The sequence below is a fragment of the Argopecten irradians genome, chromosome 6, assembly GCF_041381155.1.
Source record: "Argopecten irradians isolate NY chromosome 6, Ai_NY, whole genome shotgun sequence".
In the NCBI taxonomy this organism is placed as follows: domain Eukaryota; kingdom Metazoa; phylum Mollusca; class Bivalvia; order Pectinida; family Pectinidae; genus Argopecten; species Argopecten irradians.
Window position 1 is genome coordinate 14,722,836 of NC_091139.1, and position 23,038 is coordinate 14,745,873.

General features: G+C 32.1%; 1 protein-coding gene across 5 annotated transcripts in view; it reads right to left on the reverse strand.

Annotated features, from left to right (window-relative positions):
• Positions 1 to 505: 505 nt before the first annotated feature.
• The window catches only part of LOC138325091 (receptor-type tyrosine-protein phosphatase alpha-like), a 31,225-nt gene continuing 8,692 nt past the window's right edge, over positions 506 to 23,038 (reverse strand). The window contains exons 7-33 of one of the 5 annotated variants that reach the window (XM_069270499.1): positions 21,860 to 21,955; positions 19,952 to 20,047; positions 19,386 to 19,481; positions 18,076 to 18,171; positions 17,594 to 17,689; positions 16,704 to 16,799; positions 15,881 to 15,976; positions 14,862 to 14,954; positions 14,429 to 14,557; positions 13,823 to 13,943; positions 13,091 to 13,236; positions 12,621 to 12,817; positions 12,210 to 12,297; positions 11,899 to 11,975; positions 11,602 to 11,638; positions 10,456 to 10,553; positions 9,178 to 9,306; positions 8,868 to 9,013; positions 8,259 to 8,394; positions 7,434 to 7,580; positions 6,577 to 6,676; positions 6,028 to 6,101; positions 5,308 to 5,433; positions 3,711 to 3,827; positions 3,103 to 3,260; positions 2,575 to 2,710; positions 506 to 1,402 (exon numbers count right to left, since the gene is read on the reverse strand). In XM_069270499.1, the coding sequence (XP_069126600.1) occupies positions 1,334 to 1,402; positions 2,575 to 2,710; positions 3,103 to 3,260; positions 3,711 to 3,827; positions 5,308 to 5,433; positions 6,028 to 6,101; positions 6,577 to 6,676; positions 7,434 to 7,580; positions 8,259 to 8,394; positions 8,868 to 9,013; positions 9,178 to 9,306; positions 10,456 to 10,553; positions 11,602 to 11,638; positions 11,899 to 11,975; positions 12,210 to 12,297; positions 12,621 to 12,817; positions 13,091 to 13,236; positions 13,823 to 13,943; positions 14,429 to 14,557; positions 14,862 to 14,954; positions 15,881 to 15,976; positions 16,704 to 16,799; positions 17,594 to 17,689; positions 18,076 to 18,171; positions 19,386 to 19,481; positions 19,952 to 20,047; positions 21,860 to 21,955 (2,996 nt within the window). In that variant the 3' untranslated portion in view covers positions 506 to 1,333. The remainder of the gene's footprint in view (positions 1,403 to 2,574; positions 2,711 to 3,102; positions 3,261 to 3,710; positions 3,828 to 5,307; positions 5,434 to 6,027; positions 6,102 to 6,576; positions 6,677 to 7,433; positions 7,581 to 8,258; positions 8,395 to 8,867; positions 9,014 to 9,177; positions 9,307 to 10,455; positions 10,554 to 11,601; positions 11,639 to 11,898; positions 11,976 to 12,209; positions 12,298 to 12,620; positions 12,818 to 13,090; positions 13,237 to 13,822; positions 13,944 to 14,428; positions 14,558 to 14,861; positions 14,955 to 15,880; positions 15,977 to 16,703; positions 16,800 to 17,593; positions 17,690 to 18,075; positions 18,172 to 19,385; positions 19,482 to 19,951; positions 20,048 to 21,859; positions 21,956 to 23,038) is intronic. The other 4 variants (XM_069270501.1, XM_069270500.1, XM_069270503.1 and 1 more) reach the window with 4 other exon arrangements.

Genomic DNA, 23,038 nt, shown 5'->3' on the forward strand with positions numbered 1-23,038 from the left:
ACTGACATATCATCCCCATTTCCCACAATAGTGTACAAAGTGGTTTTTTTCGTTAGAATGACTGCGATATTCAAATAAGCTAACAAGGCGATATGTATTAATATGAAGACAAATTGGTACAACTAGGAATATGTATAAAGTGATATTAATGCCTTGAATGGTCTTCATGTTTTTAGCAATTCTTTTGAACCAGAAAGGCATGCGAAACATTTTTCCCATTTTAAGGTATTGTTAAGAGTTGGTAATACTTATGTCATTATTCCTTGTATGGTATTTGCATTTTAATTATGAATAAGAAAGTGTGTAAGCAGAAATAGATTAATCTTTCTTCTTAATTATTAAGTATTGTCATTGAACACTAAGTGATAGTGACATTGGCTGAGAAAGATTGATTATCAATAAAACAGAAAAATAGATTATTAATTATGCTCATAGTATAAAAAAAACAATAATGAAATTTATGATTTTCGTGAATGCATGTTTGATTTTAAATGCTAATTATAATCATAATTATGACTTAGAACTTTAAAAACTTAAGATTAAAATTCTTAATAACACATACTCCTTACATTGGTACCATTAAAACCGTCTATTTAAAAAAATGTTTCTTCAAACAATAACAACATCAGATAATTGATATCAATGACCTAAGATGAGGTTACAGCAAGAAATACAAGTTCCCTTGCGTAATTTACGTTATGAGTGAAGATTGTTTCGCTCTTTTGCCCTCTGTCGCAGTGATACTCAACTTACACGCGTTAATTAGGACGACGGCGGGAAACATAATATGACCCGCGTTATGAAAATTAACATTTAACTTATTTGAATTGTGTAGAAGATGATGATAAGTGTAGTATTAATGTAATCTTGTTTTAAATTCCTATTTTAAAAATCAAAAGTCTTTTCGGAAAGGTAGTGAACTTTGAAGACATTATCTGTCCCATTATGCGTTATTTACAATTAAGTTATACAGTAGGGTAGTTTATTATGGATACTGCATTTACAATCATTGTGCATACTAAAGTAGTTAATTACATCAAGGGACTGGTTGTAATATGTGAAGATATCAATACAATAATAAAGGCAATGTTAAGACAATGTGTTTCTATTGAATATAATATTTTGGATTATATCAAAAAGGTACAAACATATAGATCACAGAAATAACCGCTTCACATAACATATGTGTTGCATTTACATTGTATTACATAGCACTTTCCTTTCCAACATGTTTATAAACAAGCTGTACATGTCCCAATTGAGGAGTATATGTCGTTGTATCCATACTGCCATCAGTTCATGTACATGTCTTGTCGTTCTTTCCATCCAGTCATCAGTTCATGTACACGTCTGTCGTTTCCAGGTAGTCTTTTATCACGTTGTAACAGCATTGATATTGTTCCTGTAATATAATTTATAGAAAAAAAATCCATTTTAGATTCGAAGGTATTATTCCTGTATTGTAATATAAAGAAAAAAATCATTTTAGATTCAATGGTATTAATCCTGTATTGTAATATAAAGAAAAAATCAATTTATATTGAATGGTATTGTTCATGTATTGTAATAAATAGACAAATCCATTTTAGATTCAATGGTATTATTCCTGTATTGTAATATATAAACAAATCAATTTATATTGAATGGTATTGTTCATGTATTGTAATAAATAGACAAATCCATTTTAGATTCAATGGTATTATTCCTGTATTGTAATATATAGAGAAATCGATTTATATTGAATGGTATTGTTCATGGATTGTAATTTATAGACAAATCCATTTTAATTCCATTGATGTGTTAGGATAGCTTTTTTTGTAAACAAATAAATGTGATAAAGAGAAGCATTGGGTTATCAATTGTTCACTGTTTTATAAATACATTAACTTGAAATCATTCTGAAATATAGGCAAGTGTCTTTCCTAACATACACAGTCAATATTTCCTAAACTGAATTTCAAGTCAGTATTTCTTAACCTGAAATTCTAATCAAGGTCTTGTCAATTTCAGGTCAAGAATTCTTGAATTTGATCAGAATCTCACCTGAAAATGACCTCAGAAAATTAAGGTCAATTTCAGGTTATGTTAACCTGAAATTGACAATAGTTTCAAATGAAATTGATCAAAAAAAGTTTTGAAGTCAATTTCAGTTTAAAAAAAACCCCAGAAATTGACCAGAATTTCACATTAATTTGACCAGAAATTGACCAGAATTTGATCTCAATGAAATTTACATGTGAAATTCAGGTCAATTTCAGGTGGAATTCAGGTTAGTTTTTTTTTACCTGAAATTGACTTTTCTGCTGCTTTCAAGTCAATTTCAGGTGAGAATTTTAACAAGACATTCTGGTCCATTTCAGGTTAGGAAATATTGGTTATGTACACCCTGCGTAGTGTCACTTTATACAAATAACGTGCCAAAGTCGTGAACAAGTTCTTTGAAAAATAATTTTTAAAAAATAAGATTTCGTTTCGTTTTGGTATTAAAACGAAATGATATTGTCTTATAATATTCAGAAAGGACAGTGCACACAATACAAGAAGATAATTGGAATAGAGAAAATAAATACTTACAAAACGGTTTAGGAATTCCGGCCGTCTAACAAGTAACTGACGCGAAATTTGGAATATATCAACCTCTTCATCCGATTTCATCTGATCTCTAGCACTGCTGATACAGCAAAACAGTCCACTTTGAGAGTAACCGTCACTATAACGAAAATCACATTAAATAACACTATGATTAAAAAAACAGAAACATAAACTAATTAAACGGTTCGTATTAAAGAAAAATATTCATAAAAACGCTTTGCGCTTTTGTACATAGCTTTATCACTTTTTTTATCTATAATTCATCCCAAATGTACTCAAACGATAAGGTGTTGAAGGCAATTTGAATAACGGTATCATATAAAATAAACATTTCTTCAACGTAAGCCTACAGATAACTGCCTCTAAAATTTAATGGTATTACCATTATTTCCATTATTTATCATCGTAAACGCTTGGTTTATTGGTTTAACGTAATATTACCATTCATGACCATAACAGCGTTACCAAATGATACATATAGTACATAGTTCGAATATTTCACTAACATACCGACACATAACCACCGTTGTCTTGGTGTCTTCAGATTTACGTCGGCTGTCAACTACCTCCAGCAGCTGTAGCAAGGCTGACGAATCCTTAGGGACTGGAGAGTCTTTATCCCAGTCAGTCATATGGAACACTCGAACTGTTTCACTAAATTCGTAAGTCTAGAAACAATGGTTGATAATTACTGATTGGCATATATTGATGAAAGTATTATGCATTTAATAAAAAGTCATTAGAATGCTATGACGACAAACGAACCATTTCGTATGGTAATGGTGTTAAACATATGAAATAAGATCAATGATTCAAACATAGCATATATCCAAACGTCTTGCTTGGCCAAAAACCCAATACAGACAAAAAGAAGCTAATATATGAAGATAAATTTATAATTGAAATATGCCAATGACATAGATGGTGCTGCTATTAAAAAGTTGTTTTTTTTAATTTAATGATCCAGTTAAGATGACTAGATGTTGTATTAACGATATTTGCCCATTAATAACGCTGTCGAGTTAGAAATGTCGACATTCTTCAAGAGGAAATAATTAAAAAGTGATCTATCCTACACAGTATTTGTAGGCCATATTACGCTAGATGAGTTTACCTACCCTGCTTGTGATTGCGATTTCAAGTAAATCCACATTTGGTATTGTCGATGATTTGCCTTTGTGTTCCAACGTAAAATCATCAATAGTTTTTTCCTCGTTTTCACCCGGAAGCCAGTCCTGAACAACAAAGTTGTGATACCTTAATATTTATGACATATTTCATCTTGTAAGTCATCTTCCTTATATGTTATTGTGACTTTGGTAAGAAAGTACTTGAAAGGTTAGTATTTTTAACAAACCTCAGTACTTCATTCATCCCATTACTAGTTAACTTATGTGGATATTTTCTCCACAAATGGACTACATGATATCATTATAGTTTTGATATTGTCATTAAACGCTATGGTTTTCTTTTTAAAAATATAAATATCATATAGGGATTGGATTTCGCTTTTATGTTAACCATGCTTGTATGAATATATTTTATGGGGCGCTTACATTGAATATATTCTTAGATGAATTGCTCCACGCAAGCATGGTTAACATAAAAGCGAAATCCAATCCCTATATTTACACTCACACGACTTTTATTTATATTTTACGCCATAAAATTGTCATTTGAAAGTGACGTAATTATTCAATAAAAGTCCGTCAAAAGTGGAGGATCTTACTCAATTGAACTTCCAATGACGACACTTTTCATAACGTAGAATTATTCATCCGCGACGACAAAAAGTTCAATATTTTAGTGAAAAATTAACATGACAAACAAAATAATTTTCAATGATAATTTTATACAATTAGACCTGATATTAAAATATGGATTTATTTTAGTAAAATTAGTAATATATAGCGTAATTACATAAAGTATATGTAATCGGCCATATGTGTGAACTCGGTGACCGTTATTGTGCACCGAGGCGAAGCTGACGCACGCTTACACAATGAGTTTGCGAAGTTGGCTAAACACCGATGTTCATGTAGCTAAATGTTTTGACTTGACGATATTACATAGTTAGGTGCCATGTGATTATATAATATGCGGCAGATTCGTCGATAGATGGAACAACTTCACTTGTGTTCGATGCATACAACGTATTTGTGGTGACGCGTACTCTTCCCTGATCTGTCAATACTTGGGTTATTAGCGGTGCACATCATTAATGTCTCAAAGAATAATGACAAGAGGATATGTTTATAACTGACCTCTGTCAGAGGGCCTCACGTCCGTTCACCTCAAAGACTCTATGGTAGGACGAAGACAGACACAGAGGTCATGTTTACATTTGACACCTATCTTTTTAAACAAAAATGAAAGCACCTCACTTCGGAATATTTTTCCCATTTCTTTAATACAATTGTTAAGTTAAAATTTTTGCATTATATATAAATACTGTTTACATTCTTCCAAAATTCTATGAAAAACATCACTATACATGTAATGTGCGTCAAAATGTAAACAAAGCCACGTGTTTCTTCAAAATAAAGTATACCTTGCATTGAACATTTTCATACGCAAGTTCAAAGTTCATTGTTACCATGCAGTTATGGTAAACAAACTCGGTTAGTATTTGAGTATAATGAACAAGCGTAGCAAGTGTAAATATATATGAATGGAAAATAAGGAAGGACTGTATACATATGCGTATATACTTACGATTGGGCCCGTGTCAATGATGACAAGTGTCTGACAGTTGTGGTCCATTATCATCGTTAACAGATCCACCACGGTGTCCTCCAAGGGAGTCTGAGTGACGATGTATCCAGTCTTGGACGTGTAGGACTTATGAAAGGAAAAACATATACTTAAAACCGGAAACAAATTAATCGCGTGAATTGCTGTCACATATGTGTTTTCCCATATCACTTGTATGATCATTTTTGTGTACATGATATTTCACCCTAAACGTCTAACTTACTACTAAAACACAAAAAATGTGTAGCATAACATAATGATTTGGCTAAACAGTTTTGTGCATTCGATTATACAGTTTGCTACTACTTCTGTGAAAAAACATGATTGTCAACGTATATGGATAACATAATACATCCTCAATGCTCCAGGGTTTACAATCAGTTATGTTACATCCACCCCAGAAATATCTCATAGTGAAACTGAAGGCAGCTTAGAAGAAAGAATCTGCACCAATCACATGTCTGCAAAGATTCTTTTGAAGACTACAAGGAGTGCGACGCCCGACTTCCAAGCCACAGTCCCACAGTGTACTGTTAAACCGTTCTTTTGATGAAATTAACTATTCTGCTCTGTTGCCTCCAGTTTTACTATGAGATCGACCAGGGGTGCACATAACGTCAGTAATAGTAACCCCTTGAGTTTCAAGTATGATCAAATAATAACATATAAAAAACCACTTACAGGCACTGTCACAGCGTTAATGTAATCCGACCGACTAGTAGAGTAAGATCGCAGGAAGGCTCTGAATTTGTCAGCTATATAAAACAAATATAGGTACTTTGATTCTCATTAAACATATTTAGAACAGTCGTTCAAGAATGTCAAAAACGTAAAAAACGAATCCATAATAAAAACTTTAGATCGGTTGAATATAAGTTATGCACAGACAAAGGAGATTTTTAGGAGGCTAGACAAAGCACCTCACAACATATGTCAATTCGACACTACATCCATAAGAATCTAGGTCAAATGAAGGTCAGGCTACAGTGATAAACATGTACAAATATGTAAAGAAGACCTGTACATGTCTGCAGAATTGAAGACATACAAATACAGATATAAAAATCTCGTTTACATTAGAAATGATTTCATTCTTACAGATCGTCATTAAACGTGATTCAGTTTTATATCCCCTGATATTTCTAGTTCGAGTAATGCCCTCTAAATTTCTTGATTGAGTTATGTCCCCTGATATTTCTAATGTCCCCTGATCATGTGGTTAACACGTACCTGCTAGAGACGTCAACGTTTTGTTCTTCATCTTGTTGGTTGGAAGTAAAGCAGTTCTATATTCGCTCTCTGTGTAATTTGGTTTCAGACTTTGTGTTAACTAGATTGACGAAGAATATAAATAAAAAAGGAATATAAGGTTGATAAAACAGTTCATTCAGGACCATTTTCAAAAGTCAGCGAAAAGTATGCGGGCAAGCATACGTTATTCCATTTATTTTTAACTCATTGATATTTGAAATATTTCCATTTAAAACTTTAAGTCGCATTTAATGTAATACTTAACGATTTTATTTTGGTTAGTATCAACTTATGACATTTAGAGAAGGAAAGTAATGAAGAAAGGGGTACGAAATACTATTGGTTTCAAAGATCGTTTGTGTGTTTTCAATCTGATTTATTAAAAATGAATATTTTACTTTTATGCATGAGGTTAAGTATACATCAGTATGAATAGTTATTGTTAATGAATATATGACTATTTGTTTATACATTTAAAACGTGACCACATTAAATATAAACCGGTTGGTGTAGTATGGGCAAATCATCATTCCTATAAAACACATTATATGATTAATTAAAAAAGTTCGTTATAGGGATATTTGAGTGACTTTGCCTTAATTTGAAAGTGTATTATATAAAATAAAATTAGGTGACTTATCTTCTGTTTCTGTTACGGAATTCCTTTGAGATATTATATAGAAAAATATAATGAGTCGAATCAATATGTTAAAACCATGAACATCAGTGAATGATCCGATTTATTTTTAAAACCATAAAGATCAGTGAAGGATCCGATTCACTATTACAAATGAACAATAGTGAAGGACTGTTTATATATAGGTATTGTTAAGTACCTGATATTCTTTCCTGAGTTTCGTCTGGTTGGTTGGGGCACCATTAGAAAGCGCTGTCAGCCTGGTGTGGTATTTCACTTTAGATATTAATGTGTCGGGCATATCAAAGGCTTCTATCAGGAGCTGGTGTATAGCTATGTACTGTTCCTAGATGAATAAAAATAAACAATATTAAAACTCGAAATGCTATTATAATACTGATACCGTCGATATAAGAGAGGGTTCTTAGTTGTGATATCATAGCACAATGCAATTTTCTTTACTTTATTTACTTATTGCCGTGATTTAAATATTGTTGTTTATTTATCATAGCATATTAAATTAAAGCTATATGTGCCGTATTTTTCATAGTCACGAATCAAGAAGAGCTTTTAATATGTTATTCAACTCAAAAAGTTACCAACATTTTGAGAATTATAATACTTTCAATGCATTGGTTTTAATTTTTGCAACTACAAAAAAGAGCTGAAAATGATTTTTGGCAGTTTTTGGCAGTACTGCCAAAAACATAATATTAACATCTTCAGTGTAGTGAAATGAGTACATACGGTCAGACCATGAAGCCATATTGTTGTCCCCAATTTCATTGCACATTTTTACAGTATTATTAGTAATTGTAAAGTGATTATGTATAAGGCATAAAAAAACAAGAATTTCACAGTGCATAACTAACGTTTATAAGGCATTATATATGTTTGTCTGTCCATTTGAATGATTTTCACAGCTTTATTCTTTAAAACTTATGGTTTTAAACAGATAATTGAAGACAAAATAACATGTCCAAATTCTCGGCCAGTTACGGCACATATAACTTTAATTACTTACAGCAGTTTGGACCATGTTGACTCTATCCTCCCGCATAGTGTTAACGTATCCCTTGACATCAATACGTCCGGTTTCTTTTCCTTCCTTCAGTAGAGCATCTAGGGCCATGAATGTTCCCGTCCTACCTATCCCGGCGCTAAACATGAAACATGTTTTCAATTCATATAGTAATAAACGTTATCATTAAGGCAAGTAATATAAAAGTTCAAGAATTTGTCTATCCAAAAAGCTGAAATTTTAATATATTTTCCCCATAAGATTTTTTTCAATAAATTTTATTTGAATAATACAATTTTATATGCTCGATCTTTTCTTATAAAAATATTATGTTATGGGGTTATAAAATTGTGGGGTCTTTTTTTTGTTTTGTTTGTGGAGAAAATATTTTCCGTTTTCGACGGATATTGCTATGATCGTGAACATTTGATCAGCGAAACATGAGCAACTATCAAAATTTATAAAGTCTTATAGCCAAATCTCGAATTAAAAAAAAAATCAATCAACTAAAAATATTTCCGTTTTAGGTCAAATTCCGGAATATTTTGACCCGGAAATGTAAATGGTTTTAAATAAAGTTTCATCCTAGATCCAACTGAGAATATATCGTACCTGCAATGAACTACCATTTTTCCGCTTGTCATAGTCTTGTAATTCTTCACCCGCCGATGAAAGACGACGAGTTCGTTAGGGTCAGGAGTCCCGTGATCTGGCCACGTGGTGTAATGGAACTGATGTACTTGTCGTTCGGATTTTGTCTAAAATTAATTAAACTCCTTTTAAACGAGTGGTTTACCAGTATTGTCAGTGTAAAAAAATGAGATCGTCACCAAAGATTTTTTTTTCAAATGATGAAAATGGTGACGACATCGTCACTCTCAAAATACAAAATTATTAAGATATTAATATATACAAAATTTACCTTTCTGTCTCTAACCGTGATATCCCTGATGACATAGAAGGCGTACGACCTTTCCATGTCCATAGTGATGTCGAATTGACCATGCGTTATAGTTTCTGACTCATCCGGCCAATATTTATCACATTTAGGCTGAAAAGACAAGGAAACGTTATACTGATATTTCAACATGTTTCGAAAATATATAAGGAGTTCTAACAACTGAAAACAGAAATTTAATCCAATTCAAAGATATGATCAATTACGCCTGGAAAGTGTGCGCAAAGCATTTTGCAAGCCAATTGATTCATGAATTGTCCATTAAAATAATCTCCAATGTATATTCATATAATCAATAATTTTATCTTATAGGAATAATTTCATTGCAATAAGATTTATGATAAATCAAAGGAATCAGTCTTATTTTATTGACATAACTCATTCCTAAACTCAGGTTGAAATATCTGTATTATTGTGCATCAATGGGAGTAAAAATCTCTACAAGCAATAAAATGAAATAAATTTGACAGAATCTCTGTACAACAAACAGCTTAAGCTTATTTTAGTTTAGTAATTAACACCAGGTTTGATTTTCTAACAATGTCTCTGATAAAAAAAACAACGGTTAAAATAGCATTTGTATTGTATCCATTATAACTGCCTTACGTAACTTACATTTAAGTTACAATTAGCATTTACTAAAAGGTTTACAAAACTTTCGTACCTAGCACTGCTTACCCTTTCTGAAGGGCTTTTCAGAATCTGGAGATAGAATCAGGTCTCATTTAAAATTAAAGCCCATCGTGTATGTCTCACATTTGGTACCTTTGTATGTTATTTTTGTTCTATTTTAAATGTTGGGTAGTAGAGGGTCTAATTGCACTTCACCTTTAACGCTTGGCATACTGAGTTTATTGGGAAATATAGGCACGTAGCTGTTGGTTGCATATGATGCAATTTACACTAAGGTTCACTGGAGTATCAAACTCTATTGTATGGTGGATCAGTTCATCAAGTATTAGAACAATTGACCATTTTCTTTAATGTACAACTGTCACTTTTTCATTTTTGAAACCCAATATGGTCACTGAGCAGCCCTTTTAATCTGATTAGCCCAAAGAGATACGCAGTAGATCTAGGTGACACGGTAATTCATCCTACAATATTTGAACGCAATAATCTAATTCCATCCATTATAATTGTACAACATGAAAAGAATAACAAAATAACAGACAAACGGACGAACAGACGGACAACGTGATTAATATACAGCAACAAAATGAATGTTAAGTCGATAATTACTTTTCCTCCTTCTACGAGATTCGTCAACATAACAATTTTGCTGGTTTTCAGTTGCCATATCATCCTCCAGAAATCCTTGACCGTCCCAGGTCTAGGCCCTACAAAAACAACATTTCAAATACTACTACAAAATAAAATTATATTCGTGTAACCTTAATTTCAAGTTTTTAATCATTTAAAAATGATGTAACTTCCAATAACTACATAGATACATCTGCATAAGAGTTTTTTCACAATTTCCATTGTTTTAAGAATATGTCATTCATGAAAATAGTTTAATTGAATTAATTCCTGAAATTTTGGTTTTGTTCTTACCTACTAACATCATAGACATTGTCAATTTAGTGTAGCTAGTTACCTTGGATTACTTTCGGAATTTATAATCAGTCATAATTGAATGAAAAGTTGTATATTGTAGTTAAAGTGAATAGTTGGACAAAGCAAACCAGTCTAAATGCGTTCATTGGCCTACCAAAAGACATATCAAAATGACGGTCAAGGTCTGCTTACATTGTCCAGATTTGATCATTGAAATAATGGAATAGCCCGTGTATTTAGCACATTTCTAAAAATAAATTATCCTAACTCTTTGAAAGCGAGGCTGATCGGAAATGTAACCATGGACATAACCAGCCGGGGTGACGTTTTAGGATTTCTATAATATAAATTAATTCCTTCGCGTGCAGAGCGATTTTGTCGGGAGATTTTATTTACTATTTCATAAGAAATTATATTGGATATATTCACGCCATTTTTACCGACATTAGCCTTTTTTTTTTTTGCCCGACTATTCATTTTAAATAATAAAGATATGTGAGGCTTTTACCTATTGGATACAGACAACCTCAATTGGTCATTAACACGCAGAACGAATTATTTCGTATAAAAGAAACGCTTTGTTGATGAATGCTGCATTTATACGTGTAGTATTACGAAACAGACAGTTGATACTTTAGATTTAACAAGGTCACGGCAGTAGAGATAATGAATATCATTTTGTATTTTAAAAAAGTCAATCACTACAAGGGGAGATTATGTGAAAAGAATATGGGATCTTAGAAAAGAAAGTAGAAAATTTTGAAATAAAATCCTTTTTATTTCGATTAAATGATAAGAAACGTAAATAATCATTGCGATATCGATTACCTTGCGTTGCGACGTATTCAGCAGGTGTCCTGACACTCTGTAATACAAAGCCAAATTTGAAGTTTAGGACAATATACAGATACCTATTTTAATTTTGTAATAATGAATCCTAAATATTTTCACTTTTAAACGAAATTTTTATTTTATTTTTTATTTAATGTACTTTTTGATTTATGTAAAGATACATTTATTAAAATATGTAACAAAATGTTACATAAAACGTATTTGTTAAAGTATGCATTAAAACGTTACATACAATGTATTTTGTTAAAATGTGCAGCAACATGTTTAACTTACATTGATGTAGTTAGCGTTAATGTAGTCTGAGTGAGGATCGTTCCCAACAGTCTCCAGGACAACTCGTGAATGGTCGTCTGTAATAGATGATTGGGTAGTGGAGGTCATGTGATGGTTGTAAGGAAATCGAAAAGTGTTGACTTGTAGAAACAAGTATCAATGTTGTCACTTACTAACACTTTACAATTAAGGGAATTCAATATTTGAATAGATTTATTAATAATCAGTAACTGGTTTTAGCATTTAATAGAAATATGCGATTAAGCATGATATTACATGTAAACATTTATTGAAATAAAACCCGTACTTACATGGGAATGTCGTCTTGAATCTATTCTTGACTTTGTTTTGTGGTAACATCCCAACATTGTGGTCGTGTAGATCACCAGATGGAATGGACTGTAATAAACATAAAAAATAATCCGACATCTCATATAGGTTTGATATAACGAAAGCAGGACACAATGAGTAGGATACCCCTGTAAATGTGGGAATCCATATGATTCTGGAACATGCGCCGATTCACTAAACCAGCTTCAAACTGCAGCAGTCATACTTTGTCTCTTTTCACTTTCAATATTGGTTTTTTTATATAAATTTAACAGGATAAACATAATACCTTAACAGTGCAAATGTTTTAAACATAATCTGCAATTTTCGGTTGGAACAGAGAGACAAAAGTGGTTCGCTGAAAGTACAATTGAGGTTTAATTAAGATATACCTTGTATTCGTCCTCGAAAGCCTTTGCCTTGTTTTGTAGTTTCTTTTCCACAAGAGATTGTAGAGTGGAGATGGGAAACCCCACCGGACCCGAGTTATAGTAGACACTATTATTAGACTCGGACTTCCGGTTGACCTGCTCTGTGTTTACATACACACTGTCCTTAGAGGGTTCTTCCGGTTGTTCATCGGTAACCTCTTTAATAAAAATACACATGCTTTATAACTACTGTACATAGCATTAAGATCGTATTACACTAAGAAATTAACTCACCATCTTATAAGATTATTGACATGGAAAATATGTCTATGTTTATATGTCCATAGAGGCTCTGTAAGCTCACATAGTAGTGGCCTGTTTATATACATGTACTTGTTTTTCATTACTTGTGTATAACACTGCAACGGAACACAGCGATCTAACTTATAAATGATAAAATGTATAATTAAAAGTAGTTTTGCCATAATTACCTGAAGCGTTAGTGTAGACGTTTTCGGCAGTAGGCTTAGCCAACGAGTTATCCCTTTCAAACGGTTCGTCGTAGACTTTCTTTTCATCAGCCACTCTATGATTGATATCATCAAACGAATCTCGTTTAGCGGTATTTAGTCTGCGTCTGTAAATTGACATGAGAATTAAATATTGCTAGTTTGAAAGCCTTCTCAAAATATATTTTTATAGAAGCATTCTTACAATCTATAAAAACAACTTTCTTACATAAATCATGTACTTATGATTATGCAATACATTGTAGCTAGATATATATAAATTATCTGACTCGAGAGCATTACAGTCTTTCCAACAAAGTTTTGCATGTGAACTTTGAAATATTGTTCCTCTGTTGGGATTAACACAACATCACAACGAAATTAAGGAGTTACATGGTATAAATGTCTCACTTAAAACATTATGAAAACCATCATGAAAATATGGTTTAATGGTATATTTTTGAAAATTTGGCGAACAAACCTCAACTTTAAAGCTTTAGGCGTTTTCAGACCATATCTTTCATTCTATTTTTTTTTTTTTGTAACAAGTAGTTATAACAGCAAAGCTCGCTTCTGACAGACTTTAAATACTGAATGGCTTAATCAGCCCATTGGACATCTTGAAATTATCAAAATTCAGTATTTCCTTCATTGGAATAAATGTCTTGATGTTTGTGTTTGATGTATCTAAAGTTAATATTTTGATAAGAATACCTTCTGATGAGGATGACTATAACTATTGCTATGGCAACGACAACAATAACACCAACAATTGCCCCGACAATCGGACCTGCGTCTGTTGATGCTGGTGGAGTATTGTCAACTATAGCCTGTCCTGGTAAACGAAACAAAAACGAGATAAGATAAATCTTATATCATTTCCTTCATTATTTTAACATAGTTAGTTATGTTTAGTTTAGTGTTTTATATTTTCTCCTTAATGGCAACTTGATCCATTACGAATATTGAAGCAATGATTTTTTTAACAAAGATAAGTAGATACCGGTTTGCCATCAGAACGTAAAATAGATATCCATGTGTCTTGTGTGTTTGTTGACATATTACGATTGATATAATAACAATGTTTTTTTCATAAATGAAAAAGAGACTGAATAAAAACAAAAGTCTTATTTAGACTTGTCACTACATGTAATCGAAATGAATTTAATCAATTCCTTGGGATTTCTTGTCATATTTAAAAATTTTAGCATAGAAAAAATCAACAAAACATTACTCGAGTATTGATACTTATTAAAACGGATAAAGGAAACAGGTATGAGTAAGGCATGTAAGATAATCTAACGATGAAATAACACTTACGTGTCTGACAGTAACTCCCCTCATATCCGGGGTCACACTGTGCTGTACACACACCGGATGTCAAGTCACAACTCGTACAGTAACCGCACGCCAGGCTACAGTTCAGCCCGTACAATCCCGCCTGGCACTCTTAAAGATGACAGACTAACGCATTAATTGAATTAATGAACAAATGATACATTTCTCAATATTTTTGGTCTATACTAATTTGTCATTTAAAAATTACAGATACACGATGAACAAATGATACGATATTTTTGTTAGTACTAACTTGAAAAATGAGTTACAGACGAAAATGGCAAATAAACGACTTGAATCAATGATACGATATTTTTGTTAATACTAATTTGTAACTTGAAAACTAAGTTACGGAAGAAGAAAACGTTTGTATTAATTGAATACTAAAACTGAAATAATAAACAGAACTACCTACTCTGACATTCCCCGCCTTGTTGGAGACATTCAGTACAATTGCTGCCACAAGGTGTTGAACACGTCGTTCCATAAAATCCATTCTCGCACCCATCTGTATGCACATTTACATATCATTATAATTGATTAACAACAACACAGGGAATCACAAACACATGTGAATCTGGTTGTTTGGGGTTAACATCCTATTAAGAGCTCGGGTATTCATGGTATAAAGTGTAATGTATGTGTGACTGTCTGTAAGTCTGAAGTGGTTTGAGGATATCGAACAACGCATTTTACTCGGTCACATTATTCTGACAAAAAGAAACCCAGTCGTGCCCTCTCCCTTTATACTGAGAGTAGAAATCATCGCGTTTAAAGATTGGTTACGTGCGTTAGTTAAACCGATAAATTAACAAACATTTGCACTTTTGTTGTCTTGATAAATAATGTATTACAATAACGCATATGTGATGATAAATTGCTTAGGTCAAAGAAGTGATTATCGTATGTACAAAAATTGAAATTTCAGTATTAGGACATGAGGGTATTCTTTCGGCTTATGCTCTCTGAAGAACAAAACAGCTTTATAAATCAGTGCAATATCTAAAATATAGGAATATTACTGGTGCAATTTTATGCATTGTACTATGCCAGTTTTTTCAGACTTAACCTTGATAAAAAAGCATATAAGCGAAGTAAAAACATCAGATATCATATCAAATAGCTTAGTCAAAACCGTGCTCATCCATTCCCCTTTTTATCCATAAAGCGTCTTTGCAATTGTGCATTTAGCCAAGAAGCTTTTAAAGGATATTTCATTATTACACAAAAAATGTATAAAATGATGCCATTTTAAGTGATATTAAAGCTATATGAAAACAGGTGTACACACATCTATGAGTGATACTGATTTATACCTTCATCATAAGTTGACAGAGACCACAATCTACGTAACCCCCAACTCGTCACATGAGTTATCAATTATATAAATATTTGATTTAAAACTCCAAAACACTGGCATAGCTTATTACATACTGGAACATTCCCCCGAGGTTTTATGGCAGAGTCGATCACGGCAAGTCGAGGGACAATCCTGTTCACATGTAACACCGTACTTTGTTGGAACACATGCTGCAATAATGATTATGCCTTTAAATTGGATCATTTTGAAATCATAATGTCATAAAGTTTTTAACGCAACGTGACGTTATCCAAGTTGGATCACTTTTTGGAGATAATTGTCAAAAAATTCATGTGCTTGAACCCAAACATTTTCTCTTAATATTAAAAAAATAGGTGCCTTTAGTTTTAATTTCATGATTTGACAGAAGTGCATAGAGCAAACAGGAAAGGATATGACATGAAAAAAGTCAGAGTTACTTTTAAGCACCTTATTTTTTGTTCATGACAATTATTGTCAGTTTAGATCGTTAACTAATAATCCTTTATCACATATATGAAAAGTGTATCATTTTGGAAAGCATATTAATTTTGGTAGCGTCACGTTACGGTTCACTTCAATAAGGTATTTCATGTTTCGTTTCATACCCAAATTAGGTCTTGATTAAAATGGTGATTTGGCGATGCCTATATACACTACGTAAATAAGCAAGGTGCAAAATACGGGAAACATTTGTTGTTTTATTCCATTACTAGCTAGCGTGTAAAATACAAACAAAATGCTTTCAATTGGCAAACTCAAATGCAAATGGCATATGCTTTAGTGATATCGGATGGTGCTACCTCGAGCCAATAAATTCGAAACATAGATCAAGTATGTTTTGTTAATTACATAAAAAGAAATTTAGAAAATATTCTGATAGGGTGGAAACACGACGTAAATCACCCCACTACTTACCATAGCAATGTCCTACGCTAAAAGAACAACTACGGTTCGTACAACTTTCGCTGCAACTTTGGTTACAACTATTAGTGTAATATCCATTGATACAGTCTACAATAAAATGGATTCAACTTTTACATAATCATTTCATGATACCCTTTATTGGGCTGTTGATATTATATAAACAACAAACACCAGTGAATGATAAAAAAATCGTGTACGTAGAGATGACTCACTATGTGAAGATAATCAGTTTGTAGACTGATAACAATATTGTAGTTGACAAGTGTAAAATGTTTTTGATATAAACAACAGTGTTCTTTGCTGATAAGCTTTCAAGCACAGTGAAGAGAAATTATGTAAAGCCATGGTGTAAAGACAATCTAGGTGTACATAAGCAGGAAGCGCTACATGAAATATGGTTCATTCCGAAAAATAATATGAACTTATGATTTATTGAACATTAAAAGCAGAAACGTATGATAATTTTGATACAATAAAACACTCATTAATTATTTGCTGATATTTTGTATATGTCACGTGAAGTGAATTTTATTGACTGTGCAAGAGAGAAATTTGTGACGTCATTTCAAGAGAAGAACTTGTGACGTCGTGATACAAACCATGTCAGAAATTAGTGACGTTACGACAGGAATCGCGGATGGTTTGACAGAATGACTCCCTCCAGTGGAATTTCGCATCACATTTATTGTTATTTTCCGGAGTGAGTGTGTTTGTATTTATGTGATCAAAATATATGATCATAGACATTAATGTATGAGGTGTTACTTTTAACATATTATCTGATAATTAAATGCATCAATTTATCAAAAATGGTTGATCATCGTATTGAACGGAAAACTTGTGATCTGGGTACGATTTTATTCCAATTATATACTACATACCACTACATGATCCATTATTCCTGTCACATACACTGCCTTTACAATTGGTCGAACAATTGCTGTTACAGTCAACGCCGTGCTTTCCAATAATGCAATCTGTAAACCAGTATATATGTCATAGAGATGTGTTTATATACTGAAGGAATATTAGAATTGATCTTACAATGCGGTTATGTGAAGTAAATATTTTTTGCTCTATTCTCGTAATTACACCTCTAATACTTAATGTTCGTTATTCTTCCTTTGTTGATAACTGTTCGACCAACTATGCTAACCAATTTTCTTATTTTTTTTTAATATATTTTAGAAGTATGTAATGATATATTGGTTTTTCCAGGAAGATGTGAATTATGTTTTTAATTTTAACATTTTAATGTATTCCAAAGATGTCATGCAAAAGGTATAAGTCAATGAATACGTATACGTATGAATGAATACTTCTTTTGCAGAACTATATCTTAAATATGAAATATTACACTTACTTGAACAAACTCCACCGTTCTTTGCACATATCATGTCCTTACAGTTTATCGAGCAGTCCTGATTACATGTATCTCCGAACTTTCCATCAACACATTCTAAAGAGTGAAACCAATTAATTAATTTTTGAAAGCAATCACATTTTGAGATCAACACTATAATTACCATAATTGATTTATCAGTGCGTTTCTTTTCATTTTCCATCTGAAATCAGCAGAAAACTATTAACAATCGATCATGAAGAATACAATAGAACAAACTTTTTTTTTTACTTTGACAAAAAATTTACACTCATTAGAACAAATGGAACAATTGGAATTTCTTTATTTAAGAGACTCTTCTATTAGATAACGTTTCTACAAAATCATGCTGTAAGTATTTGCTCACATCATTCTTTAATGTTATATATGCCGTAACAGGGCGAAAATTTAGACATGCTTATTTTTCTTCGGTTACCCATTGAATGGATTAATAAATAAAATTGTGAAAATCATTCAAATGAAGAGACAAATATGTATGATGGCTTGTAAACATTATTTACAAGACAGAATTTTAGCACTTTAAATTTATTGTTTTGTATGCATTTTGTATATTTAGATGGAAAAATGTCTGCAGAAACCAATTTATAATTAATTACATGTATTACATTGTAAACATGTAAAATGAAATGGTAGACCACAACTTTGCTACATGGTCTGACCATATGTACTCATTTTACTGCACTGTATATGTTATTATAATGATTTTTGGCAGTACCTCCAAAAATCATTTTCAGCTCGAATTCGTTTTGATAAAATTAAAAGCTCTATGCATTGTAAGTGTTGTAATTTTCAAAATTTTGGTAATTTTTGATGGTGAATAAAAACAGTTCTTCTTGATTCAAGAGTATGAGTATTAAAGTAACTTGAACTATCTATTTCATAAATTTTGAAAAAAAAGTTCGGCTCATTTATTTATCAACGTATTTTTTTTTAAATTTCATATGAAAGAAGAAAAAGCAATACTGCTTATTTATCACATAAAATTTCCCGTGGCTGATTTGAAAATACAGTTCATGTTCCCTTAAAAATCATTTATTGACGTCAAAGATGTGTTGCACTGCATGAAATCGTCTTTTCACAAAAAAGAAGAACGAACATTCTCATCGCGACATGAACATATGTCCTTCGATATATTGCGCATCCAATTCAATGACATGATCAACAAAACACATCAGTTAAACCGTTATACGCTAGGAATATAATTCATGCACAAGTAAAGCCGATGACATGTCAGGATATTGTGGTAGAAATTATTTACCAATGAAACTTACCAACACAGTGCCCGTTGTTTTTGTCACATATTCTATCTTTACAGTTTGCCGGACAGTCCAGTTCACAGGTATTGCCGTGCTTTCCAATAACACACGCTGAAAATAAGATCATGATGTTTTTTTATCCGTTATGTTTGCATTATTTTAGTATGACAATAATCCTAACTATTTCAGGATTAGTACACAATGATGATGATAAATAAAAACAATGGCCATGATATTCATTTCGTTGCATTCACTTTGAAATGTACAACTTTTTTAACTGTACCTTGATATTCATTATGTTATATATATTTGTCTTCATGTATATAAGTTTACAATTACTGGTTACGGATTATGGAATTCTTTCACACGAGGGTATTTCCCCTTAAAATAACAAATGACACAAAATTCAGCGGAAGGTGATTTGTATGTTATGTTATTTCATTCGCAATCGAATGTAATGAGTAAAGAGTGAACTTTTTAATTTATAACTAACTTACAAGTGAAATAAATTACATATCCAATAATCTCGGGTCTTGTGATCTAGTGAATGATGGTAGAAATTATTTATCATTGAAATTTACCATCACAGTGCCCGCTGCTTTTGTCACATATTCTATCTTTACAGTTTACGGGACATTCCAGTTCACAGGTATTGCCGTGTTTTCCAATAACACATGCTGTAAATAATATCATGATGGTTTTGTATCCGTTCTGTTCGTATTGATTTAGTATGGCAATAATCCTTAAGATTAGTGCACAATGCTGATAATATATAAAGACAATATCCATGTCGTTTCATTCACTTTGAAATATAAAACATTTTGAAATTGTTCCTTGATATTCATTATATTATATGTATATATATTTACACTTGCTAGGCTTGGTCACTATACTCTAATACTAGCCGATTTTGTTTACCATAACTGCATGGTAACATTGAACTTTGAACTTGCGTATGAAAATGTTCTGTGCAACGTAAAAGGACTTTTTTTTTAAAAAAGAAACACATGGCTTTGTTTACATTTTGACGCAACATTACGCGTATATTGTTGTTTTCATAGAATTTTGGGAAAATGTAAACAATATATATATATTTTATATTTATATATGATTCAAAAATTTTTTAAATTAACAATTGTATAAAGAAACGGAAAAAATATCCCGACCAGGCCGACATGCTTTCATTTTTGTTGAAAATAATGGGTGTCAAATGTAAACATTACCTCTGTGCCTATGTTCGTCCTACGATCGAGTCTTTGAGGTGGACGGGCGTGAGACCCTCTGATAGAGGTCAGTTATAAACATATCCTCTTGTCTTTGTTCTTTGAGAATTTAATCATGTGTATTATAAAACATGCACCGCTAGTAATCCACGTGTTGACAGAACTTTACGCGTCACCACAAATACATTGTATCCATCGAACACAAGTGAAGTTGTTCCATAGATGGCGATGGATCTAAGCGTAGATTATATAATCACATGGCTCCGAAGGATGTAATATAGTAAAGTCAGACGACAATCTCAAACAGATTTAGCTACTTGAACACTGGTGTTTTCACAACTTCGGAAAACTCCAGTGTTTAAGCGTGCGTCAGCCTCGCCTCGCTGCACAATAACGGTCACCGAGTTCACACATGTGGCCGTGAACAAATACTTTATGTTATTACGCTATCTATGAACTTTTAGCAAAATTGAATACCTATTTAAAGTTCTGATCTGATTAAATAAAATTATCTCTGAAATTTACTTTGTTTGTCATGTTTATTTTACACTAAATTATTGAACTTTTTTGTCGTCGCGGATGAATAATTCTACCTTACGTGAAGCGTCATCATTCGCTGTTCAATTGAGTAAGCTCCTCCCACTTTTGACCGACTTTTATTGAATAATTACGTCACTTTCGAATGACAATTTTATTGCATAAAATATAAATAAAAAGTCGTGTGAGAGTAAATATAGGGATTGGATTTCGTTTGATGCTTGTATGGAGCAAAATACGCCCCCTAATAGAATATATTCTTAGAGGAATTGCTCCATACAAGCATGGTTAACATAAAAACGAAATCCAATCCCTATATAATTTTAAAATAAGTGGTTACGCGTAATGGAATTCCTTCACATGAATTGAGTGAGTTTTCACCATAGAATAACAAATGACTCAAACTTCAGCGGCGCCTAGGAAAGTGATTTGTATATGTTATGTAATGTCATGTGCAATCGGGTGTAATGACGTGAAACGATGAATATTCCGACATATGTAGTATGAGTATACTTGTAGCAGTACATGACACCATTCGATTATTAATGACGTTAGCAGTTTTAGCATGGCACTGACAAAAACAGTTCAAGTCGTTGACCACTCAAAAATACAAAATGTCACTAATGAAATACTAACACCTAGCACGTTTATGAAGTGGTCTGAGAGTAGATATAACATATTGTGTTGAACAAATATCTTAAGCATCGTAATAGGGTTACATGTTTGTACCTTGACAGTATCCAGTGTACTGGGAACACCCGGTACTATCACAGTTCATAGGGCAGCCTTGAGAACAGGTAGCTCCGTATTTCCCAGCAACGCAACCTGAGGAAAATGACAAATAAAATAAATTACTGTACGCAAAAATACCTCCTGATTGTACAAGATATTTAACCATTTTAAATAATATAGATGTATGCATCTACACACTTACAAGTAACAACTCAACACCCATATTGAATGGAAAATCAACAGCAAATGATAATCCAATACCGTACATAACAAAATTTATGTGAAATACATATAAAGCAATATTTGTTTCAAGAATTAATAAAGTCAATGTGGGGTTTACAAAATAAAAACCGCACTTAGGGTACTAAGTAAAAAAAAAAACCCGCTAAACAACTGGGGTTTACAAAGTAAAAAACTTGTGAAGCATACGTAAAATATATTTGTTTCTCGAAAACCAATATGTGGGATATACAAAGTAACAATCTTTTTATGGGTGGAAAAGGGAGGGAGTTCAAAATTAAAGATTAAAAGCCAAAATCAAAACAGATTAAAACTGTCGATGGTAACAAATTTCAATATGACTGCCTGACGCTAAGGGTTCTGATAAATTAGTTTGGGTCTGGGACCCCCGTCGGAAACATTGACCAATTAAATGCCCCTCTTCTATCCAAATGGGGCATAACTCGCATTGTCAAAAATTTAAAATCTATAAAAGGGACATAACTTGAATTAGTCTATATGCTATTGTAAAGGATAAATTCCTAAATAAATCTAAAAAAATGAAACTTGTATTGGTGTTTCCGATGCATACATGAAGCTGACTACTTAGCTGTCTTTTAAATGAAATTAAAAATGGACACATTAAATCAAAATAAAGAAAGTTTGTTATAAAACAAAAGATAATTATAGATACATTTAAAAAGGGCTATCCTATCTAAACTCATCGGCGATTAAACAATTAAAACAGTTTCTTCTGATTGTATCTAAAGTTGTGTCTAAGAGATTTTATTTTAATATTATCACCACCCATCTTCAATGAACTTTTTGATTATCATTGATCGTAAAATTTACAATCTTACTATTTCAAATAATAATGATATTTTAATTTATGCAGGAACACCAAGATATTGGATATTGAACTAATGGTTAGAACGGTTGTATAAACGTTTTAAAAGG